This window comes from Brassica napus, chromosome C4, assembly GCF_020379485.1.
Source record: "Brassica napus cultivar Da-Ae chromosome C4, Da-Ae, whole genome shotgun sequence".
In the NCBI taxonomy this organism is placed as follows: Eukaryota; Viridiplantae; Streptophyta; class Magnoliopsida; order Brassicales; family Brassicaceae; genus Brassica; species Brassica napus.
In genome coordinates, this window is record NC_063447.1 from 4,378,392 (window position 1) to 4,395,705 (window position 17,314).

The window sequence follows — 17,314 nt, forward strand, 5'->3', positions numbered from 1 at the left end:
TCTTATGAACTCGGATTTGTACGATTCTGAGCACCTTTCATTACTTTCCGAGGTTCCTTATTATTTGGAACTTATTTGTCTATCTCTAATAGACATTGTAGCAACTTGATTGTGTCTCTTAGACATCAAATTCGTGGTGCTTAAGCTGGTATGACATAGTCATTTTTTTTGTTTTCGGGTCAGTGTGTCTGGCATTAATTTCTGCTAGCTTTTATATCTTTTGATCATATTCTTTTAGAACGTCTAGATCATAATCTTTGGTCTGAGGATCTTGCCAAGACAACTATGGTTGATACCATTATATTTCTCTTTTACTCTTTACTCTTTATCAGCATGATAACTTTCTCCTTTCAAAGTTGGATAATCAGATTACTATCTTTTGTAATCTGTGTTCTTGGCCACTTGATTAAATCATCATGTTTGGCACAAGATACATTATAGTTTCGTGGAGGAAGTCTTATTTATCTAATATATATTCTCAATCCTCATCTGAGGTTCCATCTTAAATGGCACACATATATGTAGTGGAATATTCGTATTTTCTTAAGATGGTTTGTGTATATGTCTGGTTTATGACCCTTAATCATTCAGAGGTGGGAATGTCTATGCTTACATGTATGGCCTGATGTATATCAATATTTATATCATAATGTCCTTAAGCTTTAGGCTGGACGTGGGTGATGTACCATTAGTGAGAGCTTTAAAGCTTTCCAGCCGTGTATATTATGGTTGTAAACCATGGAATCCGAATTTATGATATGATCATGGACTGTGGGTTTTAGTCCTCTCTCCCCCTCATGAACATACTCATAATTTCCTAGTGCTTAGGACAGTGGAGCCTTAATTATTTTAGTGATTTTCCCTTTTGTGTACTTATAACACATTGTGAGATTTTATGGGATCACTTTTGTGCCTTAATTAATTTTTCATCATGTTTTGGATCAAGATGGCTAATCTGGTCATGCCATAAGTGTTTATTTCGTGGTGAACCATACTGGTTACCATGGTTTTATGCCTCTTTCATACTGATCCTTAGCATAGAATAAATTAGTAGAAAATATGGGTATAGGCATTCATAATGCTTTTAGGCGATTTTTCAAAAATCTGAAAGGAATCTGAAAGGCGATTTTATAACTGAATGAGTCTGAATAATATCGTGTCTTTTGCCATTGTCAGTACCAATTAATTGATTTCAAGTGATTGTAGGAAGGTAAAGTTGAACTTATACAATCAAGATGAAGTTAAATCTATGCGAGAAATCAATCTATCAGTGAACTGACTCATTAGTCTACACCCAACAATTGATTTTATGTGATTGCAGGAAGGTAAAGTTAAACCTATACAATCAAGGTAAAGTTAAACCATGCATGAAATCAACTATCAGTGGACTGATTATCCTTTTATTAAGGTTTTATTTTTTATTTAATCAAGAATCATCAAGCAAGATAATATATAAAAACAAAATCGTTTTTATTATTTCAATAACACAAATGAATAACAAATAAATCAAATCAGATATGAAAACATAAAATCAGAATGTCAAAAAATTATTCAGTGTATAATCCGACCTCATGGTCCATGAGTGCCCACTCGGAATCCTCCTCAGATCTCTTCTTATCAAATGTGGCTTTATTAGCTTCAGGGATTTTCATCTCACTGTTTAGTACTTCATAACATATCTCCATGATGTCATTAAACCGTCTGATGTTATCCATCCTTTTCTGCTTCTTTTTCTCAATGTCTAATAAATATGAGAATAGGTCATAATAGGTGGTGAAACCTTTGGCCTGATGTGATAACAACACTTCCTCTGAATGGAATGTGTCACGAGTTTTGTTTAACAAATCCTCGTTTGTTACCAATTCACCACATAGTCTAAGACTATAGGTGATTCTCATAAGATCAGAGTGATAATTGTCCACGGATTCATAATCCTGGAACCTTAGAGCTTCCCATTTTTTCTTGGAATCGTGCAACAATGGCTCACAGAATCTAAAATTCAAAAATGACCAGAGATTATGAGGATCATTAACATATCCAAACTCGTCTCTTAGGTTCTCACAGAGATGGTGTCGCATAATCATTATGGCTCTGTGTCTTTCACACGCAAGGGTGTCATTGCCATACTTGATGCACTTCCCAAGTCCTCTAGACTTCAAGACGGCTGAAGTGTTTATAGCCCAATCAAGATAATTATCTCCAGAGAGATCAAGGGCTTTGTAATCTCAGGGTATGAAACTCGACATCTGAAATCATTATTCAAAACAGGTCTTAATCAAGTAATCTTTTTGAAATTTTTCATGTTTCATATCAATTCCACACACGGACCAAAAGAAAAAAAAATTTCTAAATGATGCATTTTCTTAAAACCATACGGTTTAAGGTGTGGATCAATGTATTTTTCAGATTTAAGGTCCTCTTATTTCAAACACAAGGTTTCAAGGCCTTTAGGGATTCTATCTTAGATGATCAGGAAAATGTTCCATATTTTCTTCATCCCATTGGATCGGATCATTTAGTATAATGATTTTTTTCAGTTCAGATCAGATTTCTTGAAAACTATGAATGATCTATATCCCTAACAGTCGAGATTTCATGTTCAGTATGCAATATTAGTATGCAAACAATATGCAATCAAGCAAACCAATTCAATCATGAAATCAGGTTAGGGTTTTCGAAAAATATACCATATATTTATTTTTATTTTTTTTTAATAATCAAATCAGAAATTATTGTGACTTAAAATAAATAAATCAGGAAGATTTGATTTATTCAAGCAATTTATTATATACTTTTTGATTTAAAAATAAATATGTTTTCTCAGATATATCTCTGATATTTCGATTTTAAATATTAAAAAAAAATATATATATTTTTTTAATCCTAATCAAGTTCTAGTCGTTATCAATCATCAGGAAAATAAATTTCTCAGACAAGAACAGGAGGTAAAACCTCAGATTAATTTATGAAACCATGATCAGATTTTCAAAAAAAATTATGTAACATGCAGTCCTTAACAGTTCTAGTTGATTCAGATCAGATAAGAACATTAAACAGGACAATAATGATAAGTTTAAGCAAGTAACAGTCGGTTTCTTTCAACATATAGCAGTCAGATTTAAAAAAAAAAATTGTTTAACTTTCAATCCTAAAATCAGTTTCAGATTAAGAACAGGTTCAAAACAAGTTCAGGTTTGAGATTTTAAAGAGTTTATGGTTTCTGGTTTTATTTCATTTGCAGAGACATGTTGCTAAATATAGCTGCATGGCTGTGGATAGGGGTATTTAATACTTTTATGGGTTTTAGATGAGTTTTAGATGAGTTTTCGATGATACCTGAAAACTTTTGATGGGTTGATCGGTCTATCAGTTATAGATCTTCCTGGTTAGCTGATGGATTGCTCGGAATTATTGTTTTTGTTGGTGCTTGTTGGAATAGGAGACTGGTATATGGTTGAGATAGATTTTGGTTTCTGAAACAAATTTTCCGCCTGTATTGTAGCTGAGCGTGAGGGCGCGTCCGAACTCCGATTGATGCGGGGTTAGCGGTGTTGGCTTCGTCTCGTCAAGAGCTTTAATTTGGTATCTGGCTCGTCGTCTGGATCCACCGGAGTTGAGGGATAGAGCTGTTTGAAGTTCGTCGGGAATTAGGGTTTTTACTGCTCGGATTTATTTCTGGTTTTTAGGGTTAGGGTTTATGAGAGCAACGTCGTGCTGATAACGTGTTGTAAATGAAGTGTTGGGGAAATACTTCTGTCATCATTACTGTCGACCAGAAGGTCCATATATATACAAGGTATTAGACCGTCATAAGGTCATGTTTATCCTAACAAGACACGGATAAGGACAAACACTATGTTACAGATATACATGAAATAAATACTAGATAAACACATAGTCTCTGGTTATCTTTATCATGTTCCGGATTGGACCTGCAGTACGGACTCGTCCATGGTCGATCATCATTTGGTTTATAACAATATATTTTTTGAAAACGTTATCCGATATCTGTGCAGTTGTATTTTGACTGATAGACATATATGCATGTAACATGTTCCCCCTATATTCAAGTTAAACAGGCGGAAAAAAAAATTAAAATAGGCTCCGAGAATATTCACATTCAAACTCGAAAAGCGCGATACTTGGATATACATGTTTTTATTGATTCGTAAATAAGCATTTCATTTTTATTTTATTTTTTCCTAAGAATAAATAAGCATTTCATCTTCACAGCTGGTGGTCATGCAGTTGATCTAGCCTTTCTAGCAGATATGAAGATAAGATAAAATAACATAAAATAAAATAAAAATTTTAATTTTATTAAATAAAGTAAGACGGCGTTAAAGATTATTTATCTACGACGCCATTCTATCAAGACTTTAATCTAGTTTGATTTTCACCTAGAGTTGCTTTTGTTATCTACTACCTTTGTAACCTAAGTTATTAACAGGCATTAACTGGTTCATAATCTACCCCATGAAAAAAGTCTAGAGAGCAAGACGGACCAAAGCTTTACAAGTTCCCGACTAATATATGTGTTTGTTCCATTAATCACGCCAGCGTCAACGACAATTAGAGACTATAGGATTATTTATATTTATGTAAACTTTATATATATATATTAATTATTGATTTAGGTTTATATTGAGATTATATATTTATATAGAGTTCTAAAAAAATACTATTTTATCAAATTTTGTTATATTTATGTTGATTCAATTTAAAACAAATAAAATTTATTAATTTTTTTTTAATAATTAGAGTGTTTTGACTTTTACCGAGATGAGTGAGATTAGAGACCGAAACAATCGCGAACCGCACGGTGACGAAAGTCACACTAAAGATATGGATTGCACCAGAACGGTCTTCTATCTCGGGACACTGCAGAACCGTATGTGAATACTGCAGTGGCTGGAATTCGAACCTAAATGGTAAAACTCACAGTCGTGAGCGTTTTATCACCAAAACTAAAAATCTCGGTTAATTTATTAATTTATTTATTTATTAATTTATGAAATCGTGACTATACTGATTTTGTCTTATAATAAAGTTTCAATTGCAAACAGCTCGAATACTGGAGACTATAGCCAGAAGCCAGAAAAGTCTATCGCTATTATTAAAAGTATATTTTTATAAATTAGTATTTCATTAATTAATAAAATATATCAATAAAATAATAAAAATGGTACTAAATTCTATTATAATCAAAGCGTTCTAAATTAGTTATTTTGATGGATTATTTTTTTTGATTAATGAATTATTCCATTATGATCATGATTAGGTATATTGATGTTTGTTTTTTGGTTTTTGGTTTATAGGTTTTTGAAATATATCATTCAATTATTTATGAAATTTGGTACATGGTTCAGTCTTGGTTCGATTATTTTAGTTTTTAGTTTGGTTCAGATAATAATATTTACCCTAATACAATTATTTGAAGCAGATAATGAAGTCTCGTACCCAAAAAGGAAAGGACTATAATTCATTAACAAGGGTTTACATAATGAAGTAGACATGCATATTAGAAAAATTAAGATATTGCGGAGACTATAATTTTATATTAATAGTATTTAAATAAGTCTTATTAATTTTAATTGACATTTTATTAGGATGGATTAATACAACTAAATAAAATCATAAAACATATATCTTTATGTAACAAATTCTTTTAAATTTTTTTTTTTTTTAAACAGAATGGGGGTAGTATATACGAACATTCTTTAACAACAACGTCAACAAACCGGTACATAATAATAGTAAACGCTGACGCTGGAGACAAAACACATTGCATAATAAAACATTTTCCAAAAAAAGTTACTTTACCTCTAAGGTCTATAAATAGCTGCCCGGATCACATCATTTTCTCCCATTGACAGAAATCTTCGAATTTGGTATATATATCTTGCTTCAACATTTCTTAGATCCATGTTCATAAGCTGAACAGGACATTAGATACCAAGCCAACATTTAGTAAATTAGCTGTCACAACATATTTTTATATATAACATATATATACATGTCTGTGTGCAGTTTAAAGAGCTAGCTTCTCCACATCAAAAGGCATTAAGTGAAACTCATTATCTCTTGAGAGAGATCTACTGTTGTAAGCAATGAAACAGTAAGTGAATTCTGTGAGAGAGGATCGGTAGTATCATAATGTTGTTTATATATATATATATATGTGTGTTTGTTTTTGTAACGTATGAGCATGAATGCAGTTTTAATAATTTTTTAACAATGTGTTTTTTATACAACTTGTTAACAGAGGAAGGAAGAGTTGTGACCAAAAGAAATCATTCGTACGAGCTGATTTCCCCCAAGGTTTCTTGTTTGGAACTGCTTCATCTGCTTACCAAGTAAGTAGTACACAGTTAAACGTTAAACGAATGCAAAATTTAGAAACAGTTGAATGGGTGCGCCTACTGTCCACAGGACCACAACAATCGACTCAATCTCCGTGTTTTTATTTTTATTTTGATATAAGTACGAAGGAGCAGTGAAAGAAGGTTCCCGAGGAGAAAGTATGTGGGATGCTTTTGCTCGCAAGTATCCAGGTATCATCGACATCCCTTTAACTGATGATTGTTGCGTCAATCTTAAACAATCTGTAACACAAAAAATATATTTTATCTAATAATGTTTGAATTATTTTTCAGAAAGAAATTGCCGCTCTAACGCGGACGAGACCGTTGATTTCTATCATCGTTACAAGGTGGGTTCATATAAATAGTTAGGCATCCATTACTTTGATGTGTTTAGATCTTAGTATCATCTAATTAAAATTAATGAATAATATGTGCGTCAGGAGGATATTCAAAGAATGAAGGATATAAATATGGATGCTTTTAGATTCTCCATCTCCTGGGTCCGGATATTACCTTGTAAGCTACAAACACATTTCTACTGATCTCTTTATTAATTTCGATGATTAATGCAAAACATGGAATATGTATATCTCTAAAATTATTTTTATGTTCTAAATCACAAGATGGCAAACTAAGCAAGGGAGTGAACAAGGAAGGAATTAGATTCTACAATGAGCTCATTGACGAACTACTAGCCAATGGTAGATATATTGTGGTTCACTATAATACAATCAGTCAAATCATAAAATCAGTTAATCCAGTTCTTAATGACATCTTAAAACACCAACAGGAATTACACCGCTAGCAACTTTGTTTCATTGGGATACACCTCAAGCTCTAGAAGAAGAATATGGCGGATTTCTAAGCGAAAACATTGTGTGAGCTAAACTCCAAATATCTCGATAACATTGCTTTAAGCTAAAGTTATTTTATGTAATTTGATATGTATGTGGATGTTTATATTATGCAGAGTGGATTTCCGAGATTTTGCTACCATATGCTTTGAAGAATTTGGAGACCGAGTGAAGCTATGGTTAACAATAAATGAACCATGGGTCTATAGCGTAGGTGGCTATGATGCGGGAAGAAAAGCTCCAGGACGTGCCTCAAAATACATGAACGATGCAGCCAAAGCTGGAAAATCCGGTCACGAGGCTTATATCGTTAGTCACAATCTTCTTCTGGCTCATGCCGAAGCCGTTGAAGCCTTCAGGAGTTGCCGTATTGTATGTACCACTAATCTTGTTTTGTCTTTTTTTCTTCTCCTGGCTGTCGAAAAGGATGGACCAAACAATTAACTCACACGATCAGTATGTTATATGGAGATATGGACCAAACAATACGTTTTGTTGACAAAAAAAAATCAATTTGTTATATGATGAACATATGATATATAGTGTCGATAAGTTAGTACTTTATTTATATGTTAACATAGCATTATAATTCATTAATGCGTATTCGTGTTTAGTGTAAAGATGGAAACATCGGTATGGCGCATTGTCCTTTGTGGTACGAGCCATATGATTTAGCTTGTGTTGAAGATAATGAAGCAGCCGAGCGAGCTATGGAGTTTATGTTTGGATGGTACGGTCGAGTACTAATTCTTTTTCTCATTATTATAATCAAAGTTTTAAATGGATTACGTGGATTACTAATACTTTTTATCCTGTTAATTGTAGGCACATGAATCCAACGGTGTACGGAGATTATCCTGAAGTGATGAAAAAAATTGTTGGAAAGAGATTACCGTCTTTTACCGAAAGCCAATCAAGAAAGTTAAAAGGATCTTTTGACTTTATTGGTATTAACTATTATAGCTCTGTTTACGCTAAAAACGTTGCTGAAGTAGATCCCGACAAGCCATTTTGGAGAGCAGATCAACATGTTGAATGGAAAAGTATGTAGTCAATTAAAGATTACCGAAGTTATATACGATACTATTATTTCTATGTTTAATTTAAAACTTTTGAGAATTTTCTTCTTAGGATTTGGTTCGTTTATTATGAGTATGACTCACAAGCAAGTCTATTCTTTTTTGTATTTTAAAACAGAACAAAATAAAGCAGGCAAGGCCATTGGTGCACAGGTTAGTTCTCAAATAACTTCAAATTTATTATATAGCTTGTACTCTTTTACATACTTATTTAATTTTGCCTTTTCAGGGTGGGGTTGACTGGAACTTGATGTATCCACAGGGATTACGAAAAGTTCTGAATTATGCCAAGAATAAATATGGAAACCCTAAATTTATAATCACTGAAAATGGTAAGATATAAAACACGATCCATAGGCTTCAACTTGATCCCCAATATCTATATTTCAAAGTATTTAATATTTAAAATAACTGCAAATTTATTTGAGCAGGACATTGTGATGCATACGAAAAGAAGAAGCCAAAAATCTGTGAGTTGATGGATATGAAGAGGACTGATTATCACAAGAAACATATTAGCAACCTTCACAAGGCCATATAGTAAGCTCAGTTATTTTCAAAATTTATTTTCCTTACTCACAGAAAAGTTAGTAATCCTTGCAAGATTTATATGTGGACGTTAATTGAAAAAATAATGAAATACTTTTGTAGTGAGGATGGAGTCCAAGTAGGTGGATATTTTGCATGGTCATTGCTGGATAATTGTGAATGGAATTGCGGATATGAAATACGGTATGGATTGTTCTACGTGGACTATGAAAATGGGCTTGAGCGTTATCCAAAAATGTCGGCGATGTGGTTCAAGGAGTTCTTGAAGAAAAGAGACGAAGACATGGTGAAAAAATCACAAGCGAAAAGGGTTAAGGTGTCGGAGTTTTAAAGCTAAGCAAGTGTAATGTAATAACTAATAACTAATAAGGTATGGCCGTTTGCTTACTATGTTAATGTTAATTTTCCTTTTCAATTTTGTATAGAAGGTGAAGAGTTTTCTCCTGCCTGAAATAAAATGTTTTCATGATTCGGAATGAAATAAGATTTCAAAAAGTTTCCTAATATGTATCGATACAAACGAAACTTACTCTAGGTCGTGATCTATATTCACCAAATCAATCAGTAAAATTGGCCTTGACGCAAGCATACGAGGATACCTGTTCACTTCCAAGTCAATTCCATGATTTCATCACGTACAATTTTCACATTGATGTGCTTTTCTTATTTTAAAGTCACGATACGAAGCAATAAAGAGAAGTCATTAATATAGTTTGAAGAACGACTAGTATTTGTCAGAGCACTGATAGTTAGATTTCAGATAAATAAATATGTGAATCAGAATAAGATATTGCTTGGAAAAAAAAAACATATGAATACTTCGACTCTTCATAACGGTCATTAGCTTTGAACCAGATGATCTAGATCAGGATTATCAGTTTGCAATTATTGTAAACTCTCTGTAGCAAGATAAAAGGGGGTACTGATACAATGCAATAAAGAAAGCACATGGGAAGTAAAGAGAAGACAAAGGTCACATGCCATAATTCTAGTGTTTGTTCCCTCTCTGCTAAGCCTCCATGCTTCTTGTTCCCTTCTTTCTTTCTTACTTTTCTTCTTATCTTCCTCCGTTTTTTGGACTTCTATTTTTTTTTTAAATAGTTACTAAGAAACCATAGACATCTGTTCGTATTCTTTCTATATACTGTAGTGATCTCTTATAAAACAAGTATATTTATACTGAAGTTGTTTTGTAATATATGGTTTGGTGACGATTTCCAGCGTCAAATCACTAATCCAAAATTGCCTTTAGAAAAATAAAATAGCTAAAAGGGTAAACATTGTTATAAAAGGAACTGGAATTTTATTGTATTGCGGAAATTTAAATAAGGGCAAAATTTATATCCGTAGATTTTATAACACTGATCGAAAGTGTTTATTATAGAGAAAAGAGAAGAGTGAATGATAATTTATAAACGATCGAATCGATCGTTTATATAGAAGTAGAATTTACTGTGCAAATAGTGCAGCGGGCCCCACATCTTTTATATTTTTCAACGTTTTCGGCTGGCTGCTGGCTTTCTTAGCTGTCTTTCATAACACTCCCCCTTGGGGACCGGTGTCACTATCCACTCTCGCTTAACGTCTTTGTTGCCTCGTTAAAAACCTTTCCAGGAAAACCCAATGGGAAAAACCATAGTAAGGTAAAAAGAGTACAACCACGTAAGCTCCCCCTCGAATAAGCAGTCATATATCCTTCTGATGGCGCATTCCAATGTTATGGATGTGTTTTCTGAATACCGAGGTAGGGAGTGATTTTGTGAAGAGGTCGGCTGCATTGTCGCATGATCGAACATATCTTACTTCAATCTCTTTATTCTTCTCGAGCTCTTGAGTGTATGAGAAGAACTTCGGAGGTATATGTTTGGTTCTATCGCTTTTGATATATCCTTCCTTCGTTTGAGCAACACATGCCGCGTTATCTTCATATAGAATAGTTGGCTCCGTATTTTCGTTAATCCCACTGCTTGAACAGATGTGTCGGCTTATTGATCTTAGCCATACACATTCTCTACTTGCTTCATGGAGTGCAATGATCTCAGCGTGATTTGAAGAAGTAGCAACAAGTGTCTGCTTCTGAGAACGCCAAGATATGGCGGTGCCTCCAATTGTAAAAACATATCCTGTCTGGGATCGAGCTTTGTGTGGATCTGACAAATAACCTGCATCTGCAAAACCAATCATTTGACCTTTTGAACTTTTAGGATAAAACAAGCCTAAATCAGTTGTTCCTTGAAGGTAACGGAAGACATGTTTAATTCCATTCCAATGTCTTCGCGTAGGAGACGAACTGAATCTCGCTAAAAGATTAACGGCAAAAGATATGTCAGGTCGAGTACAATTTGCAAGATACATAAGAGCTCCAATTGCACTTAAGTATGGAGTTTCAGGACCAAGTATTTCTTCATTTTCCTCAGATGGTCGAAACGGATCATTTTCAACATTAAGTGATCTAACGACCATCGGGGTGCTAAGAGGAGTTGCTTTATCCATGTTAAAGCGTTTCAATACTCGTTTGGTATATGTAGACTGGTGTACAAATATACCCTTTCGAGAATGCTCAATTTGTAATCCTAGACAATATTTTGTCTGGCCGAGATCTTTCATCTCAAATTCTCCTTTCAGATAGTTTGATGTCTTTTGGATTTCGTTTTGAGTTCCAATAATATTAAGATCATCAACGTACACCGCGATTATCACAAATCCGGATGTTGTTTTCTTTATGAAAACACAAGGGCATATAGGATCATTCGTGTATCATTCTTTTGTTAAGTGTTCGCTGAGACGATTATACCACATTCATCCAGATTGTTTTTAACCCATATAATGATCTTTGCAATTTTATTGCACATAACTCTTTAGGTTTGGAACTTAACGTTTCTGGCATTTTAAATCCATCTGGGATTCTCATATAGATATCAGTATCTAATGATCCATATAAATATGCCGTAACGACATCCATGAGACGCATTTCTAAATTTTCATTGGCCGCTAGGCTCATCAGGAATCTAAATGTGATTGCGTCCATGACAGGAGAATAAGTTTCCTCATAATCAATTCCTGGCCTTTGAGAGAAACCTTGGGCTACGAGACGAGCTTTGTATCTTGTAATCTCGTTTTTCTCATTTCTTTTTCGGACAAACACCCATTTGTACCCAACTGGTTTTACATCTTTGGGTGTGAGCACAATAGGTCCGAATACATTTCGTTTGTTAAGCGAATCTAATTCGACTTGAATTGCATCTTTCCATTTTATCCAGTCATGTCTCTTTTGACATTCATATACAGACTTTGGTTCTGGATCTTCGTTTTCTTCATTTATTTCCTTTGCTAAAAGGTATGAGAAAACGTCATCAATATCATCCATCTCATTTCGTTTCCATATCTTTCCATTATGGATGTAATTGATAGAAATCTCATGATTTCCTTCAGATTCAAGATGCTTTATATTGTCATTAGATTCACAATTTTCTTCGTCCAAAATATTTTCTGTTATTTTGGGAGTATCATGCTTTTCACATTCCTTACGTTTTCTAGGAAGTTTATCCTTTGAACCAATAGGTCTACCGCGCTTTAAACGTGTTCCTGATTCACGTGTATCAACTGCCGTTCCACCATTTTGTGGTATTTCAATACGAGCAGGAGTATTTGCAGCGGGTATATGTGATTTAGTTACCATTTTGGTATCAGCAAATGCATCAGGTAGCTGATTTGCTATATTTTGTAAATGCATGATACGTCGAACTTCTAGTTCTGACTGTTTCGTAGGAGGATCAAGGTGTAATAACGATGGTACACTCCATTTGATCTCTTTTCCTACTTGTTTATTGTCTCCCCCTAGAGTTGGGAATTCTTTCTCATTGAAATGACAATCGGCAAATCGTGCCGTAAACACATCACCAGTTTGTGGTTCTAGGTATCTTATTATTGATGGAGAATCATAGCCAATATATATTCCCAACCGTCTTTGCGGTCCCATCTTTGTACGTTGTGGTGGTGCTATTGGAATATAAACCGCACAACCAAAGATTTTTAGATGAGAGATATTTGGTTCTTTTCCAAATGCTAACTGTAATGGGGAATATCTATGGTATGCACTTGGTCTTATCCGAATTAGTGCTTCTGCATGCAAAATAGCATGTCCCCATACAGAGGTTGGGAGTTTTGATCTCATGATCAATGGCCTTGCAATTAGTTGCAGCCGTTTAATTAATGATTCTGCCAAACCATTTTGTGTATGAACATGAGCAACAGAATGCTCTACTTCAATCCCTGATACCATACAATAATCATTAAAAGCTTGGGATGTGAATTCACCAGCGTTATCTAATCTAACTCTTTTAATTGGATAATCTGAGAACTGTGCTCTTAATTTGATTATCTGAGTTAGAAATCTCGCAAATGCCATATTTCGAGATGATAACAAACAAACATGTGACCATCTACTCGATGCATCGATTAATACCATAAAGTAGTAGAATGGTCCACACGGTGGATGTATTGGTCCACAAATATCACCTTGGATTCTTTCCAAAAACTTTGGTGATTCTTTGTCAACTTTGGTTGGTGATGGTCTTATGATTAATTTCCCAAGAGCACACGCATCACATGTCATTTTATTACTTTGGTATATATCTTGGGTTTTTATTGAATGACCATGTGAGCTTTCAATGATTTTTCGCATCATTGTAGTGCCTGGATGACCAAGGCGATCATGCCATAATGTAACATCTTCTGGATTTCTTTTTATCACAAGATGTGATTCTATAGCATCAATATAAGTGTGATGCAATCCAGAAGGAAGTTCTGGAAATTTTTCCAGTACAAGGCCTTTGCCTGATTTTTCAGAAGTTATATACAAATACTTCTTTCCATTCTCAGTTGCAGACTGAGTGTTATACCCTTGACGGTATATATCTTTGAAACTCAACAAATTTCTCTTAGAATTTGGAGAATATAAGGCATTATCTATGGAAAACTTTGTTCCATTAGGCAACATAAAGTTCGCCTTGCCAATTCCTTCGATCAGGTCTGTAGGACCTGATATTGTGTTTATAGTCATTTTTACTGACTTTAAAGTAGAGAAATATCTCTTATCCTTCAGTATAGTGTGCGTTGTGCCACTATCTGGTATGCAAACTTCTCTACCAATTTGCTTAGTTGTTGTTCCATTTGCTTTCTTATCCATTTCTGTAACACACAGTTAATATCAATAAAGAAAATAAACTTTCATAAGTAAACATATTATGCATCAATAACAAGTACACAATAATTATACATTAGATATTTTGAAATACAACATTATTCTGAAAGTGAAATACATAATATTTTATGGCATCACTAGGCATTATTAAGCTTGATCAGTACAAGCACTTCAATTATTTTGATGAGTGGCCTCGTCGAAATCTCCCATAAAGTCAGAGGATTCGAGGTATGTCGATGTTGTACCCACAAGGTGTTCATTGAGATTTACTTCCTTTGCCTTGCCTTTAATAGATTCTTGGTACAATTGGCATAGATGCCGAGGAGTTCGACATACTTGAGACCAGTGTCCCTTCGATCCACATCTGTAACAGACGTTCTCATTTTTATGAGTAGGGTTTTCTTGGGTTTCTTTTCCTTTTACCCGATCAGATCGATTCCATGTGTTGGATCCCCTTCCTCTTGGGTTGTTACTCCTTTCATGGTTGCGGTTAAATCGATAACCACGACCACGACCAAAACCACGATTGTGACCACGGCCACGACCACGCCCACGATAGGAATAATTTCCTTTTTCCGGATTTTTTATATCCGTTGCATTTACCTCAGGAAATGCTTTGGTTCCCGTGGGTCGGGCATTGTGGTTTTTAATGAGGAGTTCATTATTTCTCTCCGCTATTATAAGCGCCACAGCGAGTTCAGAGAACCTCGTATACCCACAATTTCTATATTGTTCTTGTAGAACATAATGATTTTTGTGGAACGTTTGGTAAGTTTTCTCGAGCATTTCTGCTTCCGAGACAGGCTTACCGCAATAATCTAATTGCGCCGCTATTCTCAATATAGCGGAATTGTACGTTTCCACTTTTTCAAAATCTTGAAATCGTAGATTTTTCCACTCATCGAGTGCATGGGGGAGAGTAATTTTCTTTTGGTTATCAAACCTCTCCTTCAGAGCTTTCCAAAGATCTAAGGGATCTTTGGTTCTCGCATAATCATGCGTAAGATTTTCATCTAGATGCCTTCTCAGAAATATCACGGCCTTAGCCTTTTCATGAGAGGTTGATATATTGCCTTCTCTTATTGTTTCGAGTATTTTCTCGGAATCTAGATGAAGCTCCATGTTTGTAACCCATGCCGTGTAGTTTGTCCCAGTTACTTCCAATGCCGGAAACTGAAGTTTCTCGATTTTTGCCATTTGAATTTCTAAAGCACATAAATAAAAATTATTAGAATATTATTGATATTAAAAGGAACCGTTTACATTAATCATGCAAGCAATTACAAGGAGAAGCGATGTAAAGAAAATTAAACTGATATTCATCTTAAATTCACTCGGAGTAAATTCTCCAACGAATAAACCATAAATAGAAACACAAATAAAAATGGCACATAAAAACAAAAGTGCGCGAATCATCTTTCTTGAAATGAAAAATCGGAGGAGAGCGATTTGAATATATTTGAGAGAAGATGAAATGTTTTGGATGAGAAAATGGAGTGAAAATGAGTTGTATTTATAGATGAAAATTACTGTTCATGACCGTTGGAGAAATGGGAAATTTTGAAAAAATTTCTTTGTGACCGTTGGGGTTAAATCGAGTACACTAAAAATCAGTCTGAAAATATCGTATTAAATGGTCAATCAAATCTATAAAATTTCATAAAAGAAAAAATTATGGCAATGAAATATTTATGTTATGACAACAAATCATGCGACGGCTCAACTGATCAATGCAGAGTAATAAATAAATTATACGGCGGCTCGGCCGACCAATTAATAATAAACAGAATATAAGGCGGCTCGGCCGACCAATAAATAATAAACAGAATATAAGGCGGCTCGGCCGACCAATAAATAATAAACAGAATATAAGGCGGCTCGGCCGACCAATAAATAAATTAAATTGCTAGTAAATAATATAGCGGTATTCCGGCCATTATAACAGGGTATAAATGATACAAATAAATTTTACCGAATCGCAGAGTGATCGTGCTGATAACGTGTTATAAAAGGAACTGGAATTTTATTGTATCGCGGAAATTTAAATAAGGGCAAAATTTAAACCCGTAGATTTTATAACACTGATAGAAAGTGTTTATTATAGAGAGAAGAGGAGAGTGAATGATAATTTATAAACGATCGAATCGATCGTTTATATAGAAGTAGAATTTACTGTGCAAATAGTGCAGCGGGCCCCACATCTTTTATATTTTTCAACGTTTTCGGCTGGCTGCTGGCTTTCTTAACAGTCTTTCATAACAAACATGATTTAATTCTTGTTGGTACTAATCCAAAATTGCCTTTAGAAATATAAAATTGCTAAAAGGGTAAACATGATTTAATTCTTGTTGGTACTAATCCAAAATTGCCTTTAGAAATATAAAATAGCTAAAAGGGTAAACATGATTTAATTCTTGTTGGTCGTTAATAATAACAAAACCAAACTTAAAACTTAGCATGGTGCTCGATCACTCTTATGTATAATTAAAGCGTGTGGTTCATTTAAGTTCTCTCCTTTAGCTCTGTCTTCTCTCCTCGATCCGACACAGAGGAAGGATGAGATGAACTTCAGTTAGTTTCTCTAACTCCGTGTTATAGGTTTGATTTCTGGGAGTCGGTGATTTCTCTACACCGTCGTCGCCAGCTTTGGGTTCCGAGGATTGGTGGCTCCGCCAGCATCGGTTCGTCGGCTTTCATCTTCGGGAAGCGGTGGCTCTGACAGCATCGTTTTTCGCCGGCTTTTACCGGTTTCCGATCTATGCTTTTGTTCTCTCTTTGCTCAATCGACTCTCGACTTAAGACTCCATGTTGGTTGTTCTTGGATCGATCGTAGACGATTGTTTTATGGAAGCGTAGATCTGTGGTTCGTTCTTCTTCGAGGCTGCTCTAGTTGATCGGCCTCTTTAAGGATTTGGTGGATTTGAGGGCGGAGTTTGATCCCCGTTGGAGGAGGTTTCGTTTGGGTCGTTAGATTCATGGTGAGGGGTTCTTTCCGGTGTATCTTCGGTGAACACCGGTGGCTCCGGTTATGAATCTCGAAACATGGGAGATGGAGGTGTCGTCAACACGTGTTCCTCATCGGTGAGGAGTCTAACACGTGTTTTGGTTCTGTTAACAGGACGACACGTGCATGGGGAAAGCCTAGTGGGCTTCGGATGTTGGGTTTGTGGCCTCGGGTTTTTGGGGCGCCGGGTTCGGTTTAATGTTTGTTTGGGCTTTGACCCATAACGTTTCTTTAGTTTGCCCTTTGGGCCTTTGTGATGT

The 17,314-nt window shown here is 34.9% G+C and overlaps 2 protein-coding genes across 2 annotated transcripts; one reads left to right on the forward strand and one right to left on the reverse strand.

Annotated features, from left to right (window-relative positions):
• Positions 1-1,547: 1,547 nt before the first annotated feature.
• LOC125585311 lies at positions 1,548-2,084 on the reverse strand. The gene has a single exon (XM_048754114.1). It carries the CDS (start codon positions 2,082-2,084, stop codon positions 1,548-1,550), a length of 537 nt encoding a protein of 178 aa, XP_048610071.1.
• Positions 2,085-5,844: 3,760 nt separating this feature from the next.
• On the forward strand, positions 5,845-9,624 carry LOC106394955 (beta-glucosidase 27-like). Its single transcript, XM_013835498.3, has 15 exons — positions 5,845-5,891; positions 6,031-6,118; positions 6,266-6,356; positions 6,485-6,554; positions 6,657-6,712; positions 6,806-6,881; positions 6,989-7,066; positions 7,156-7,243; positions 7,336-7,591; positions 7,834-7,949; positions 8,045-8,262; positions 8,417-8,451; positions 8,528-8,630; positions 8,730-8,838; positions 8,950-9,624. The coding sequence occupies exons 2-15, from the start codon at positions 6,111-6,113 to the stop codon at positions 9,176-9,178; spliced, it is 1,533 nt and encodes a 510-aa protein (XP_013690952.2). The 5' UTR covers positions 5,845-5,891; positions 6,031-6,110; the 3' UTR covers positions 9,179-9,624.
• The last annotated feature ends 7,690 nt before the right edge of the window (positions 9,625-17,314 follow it).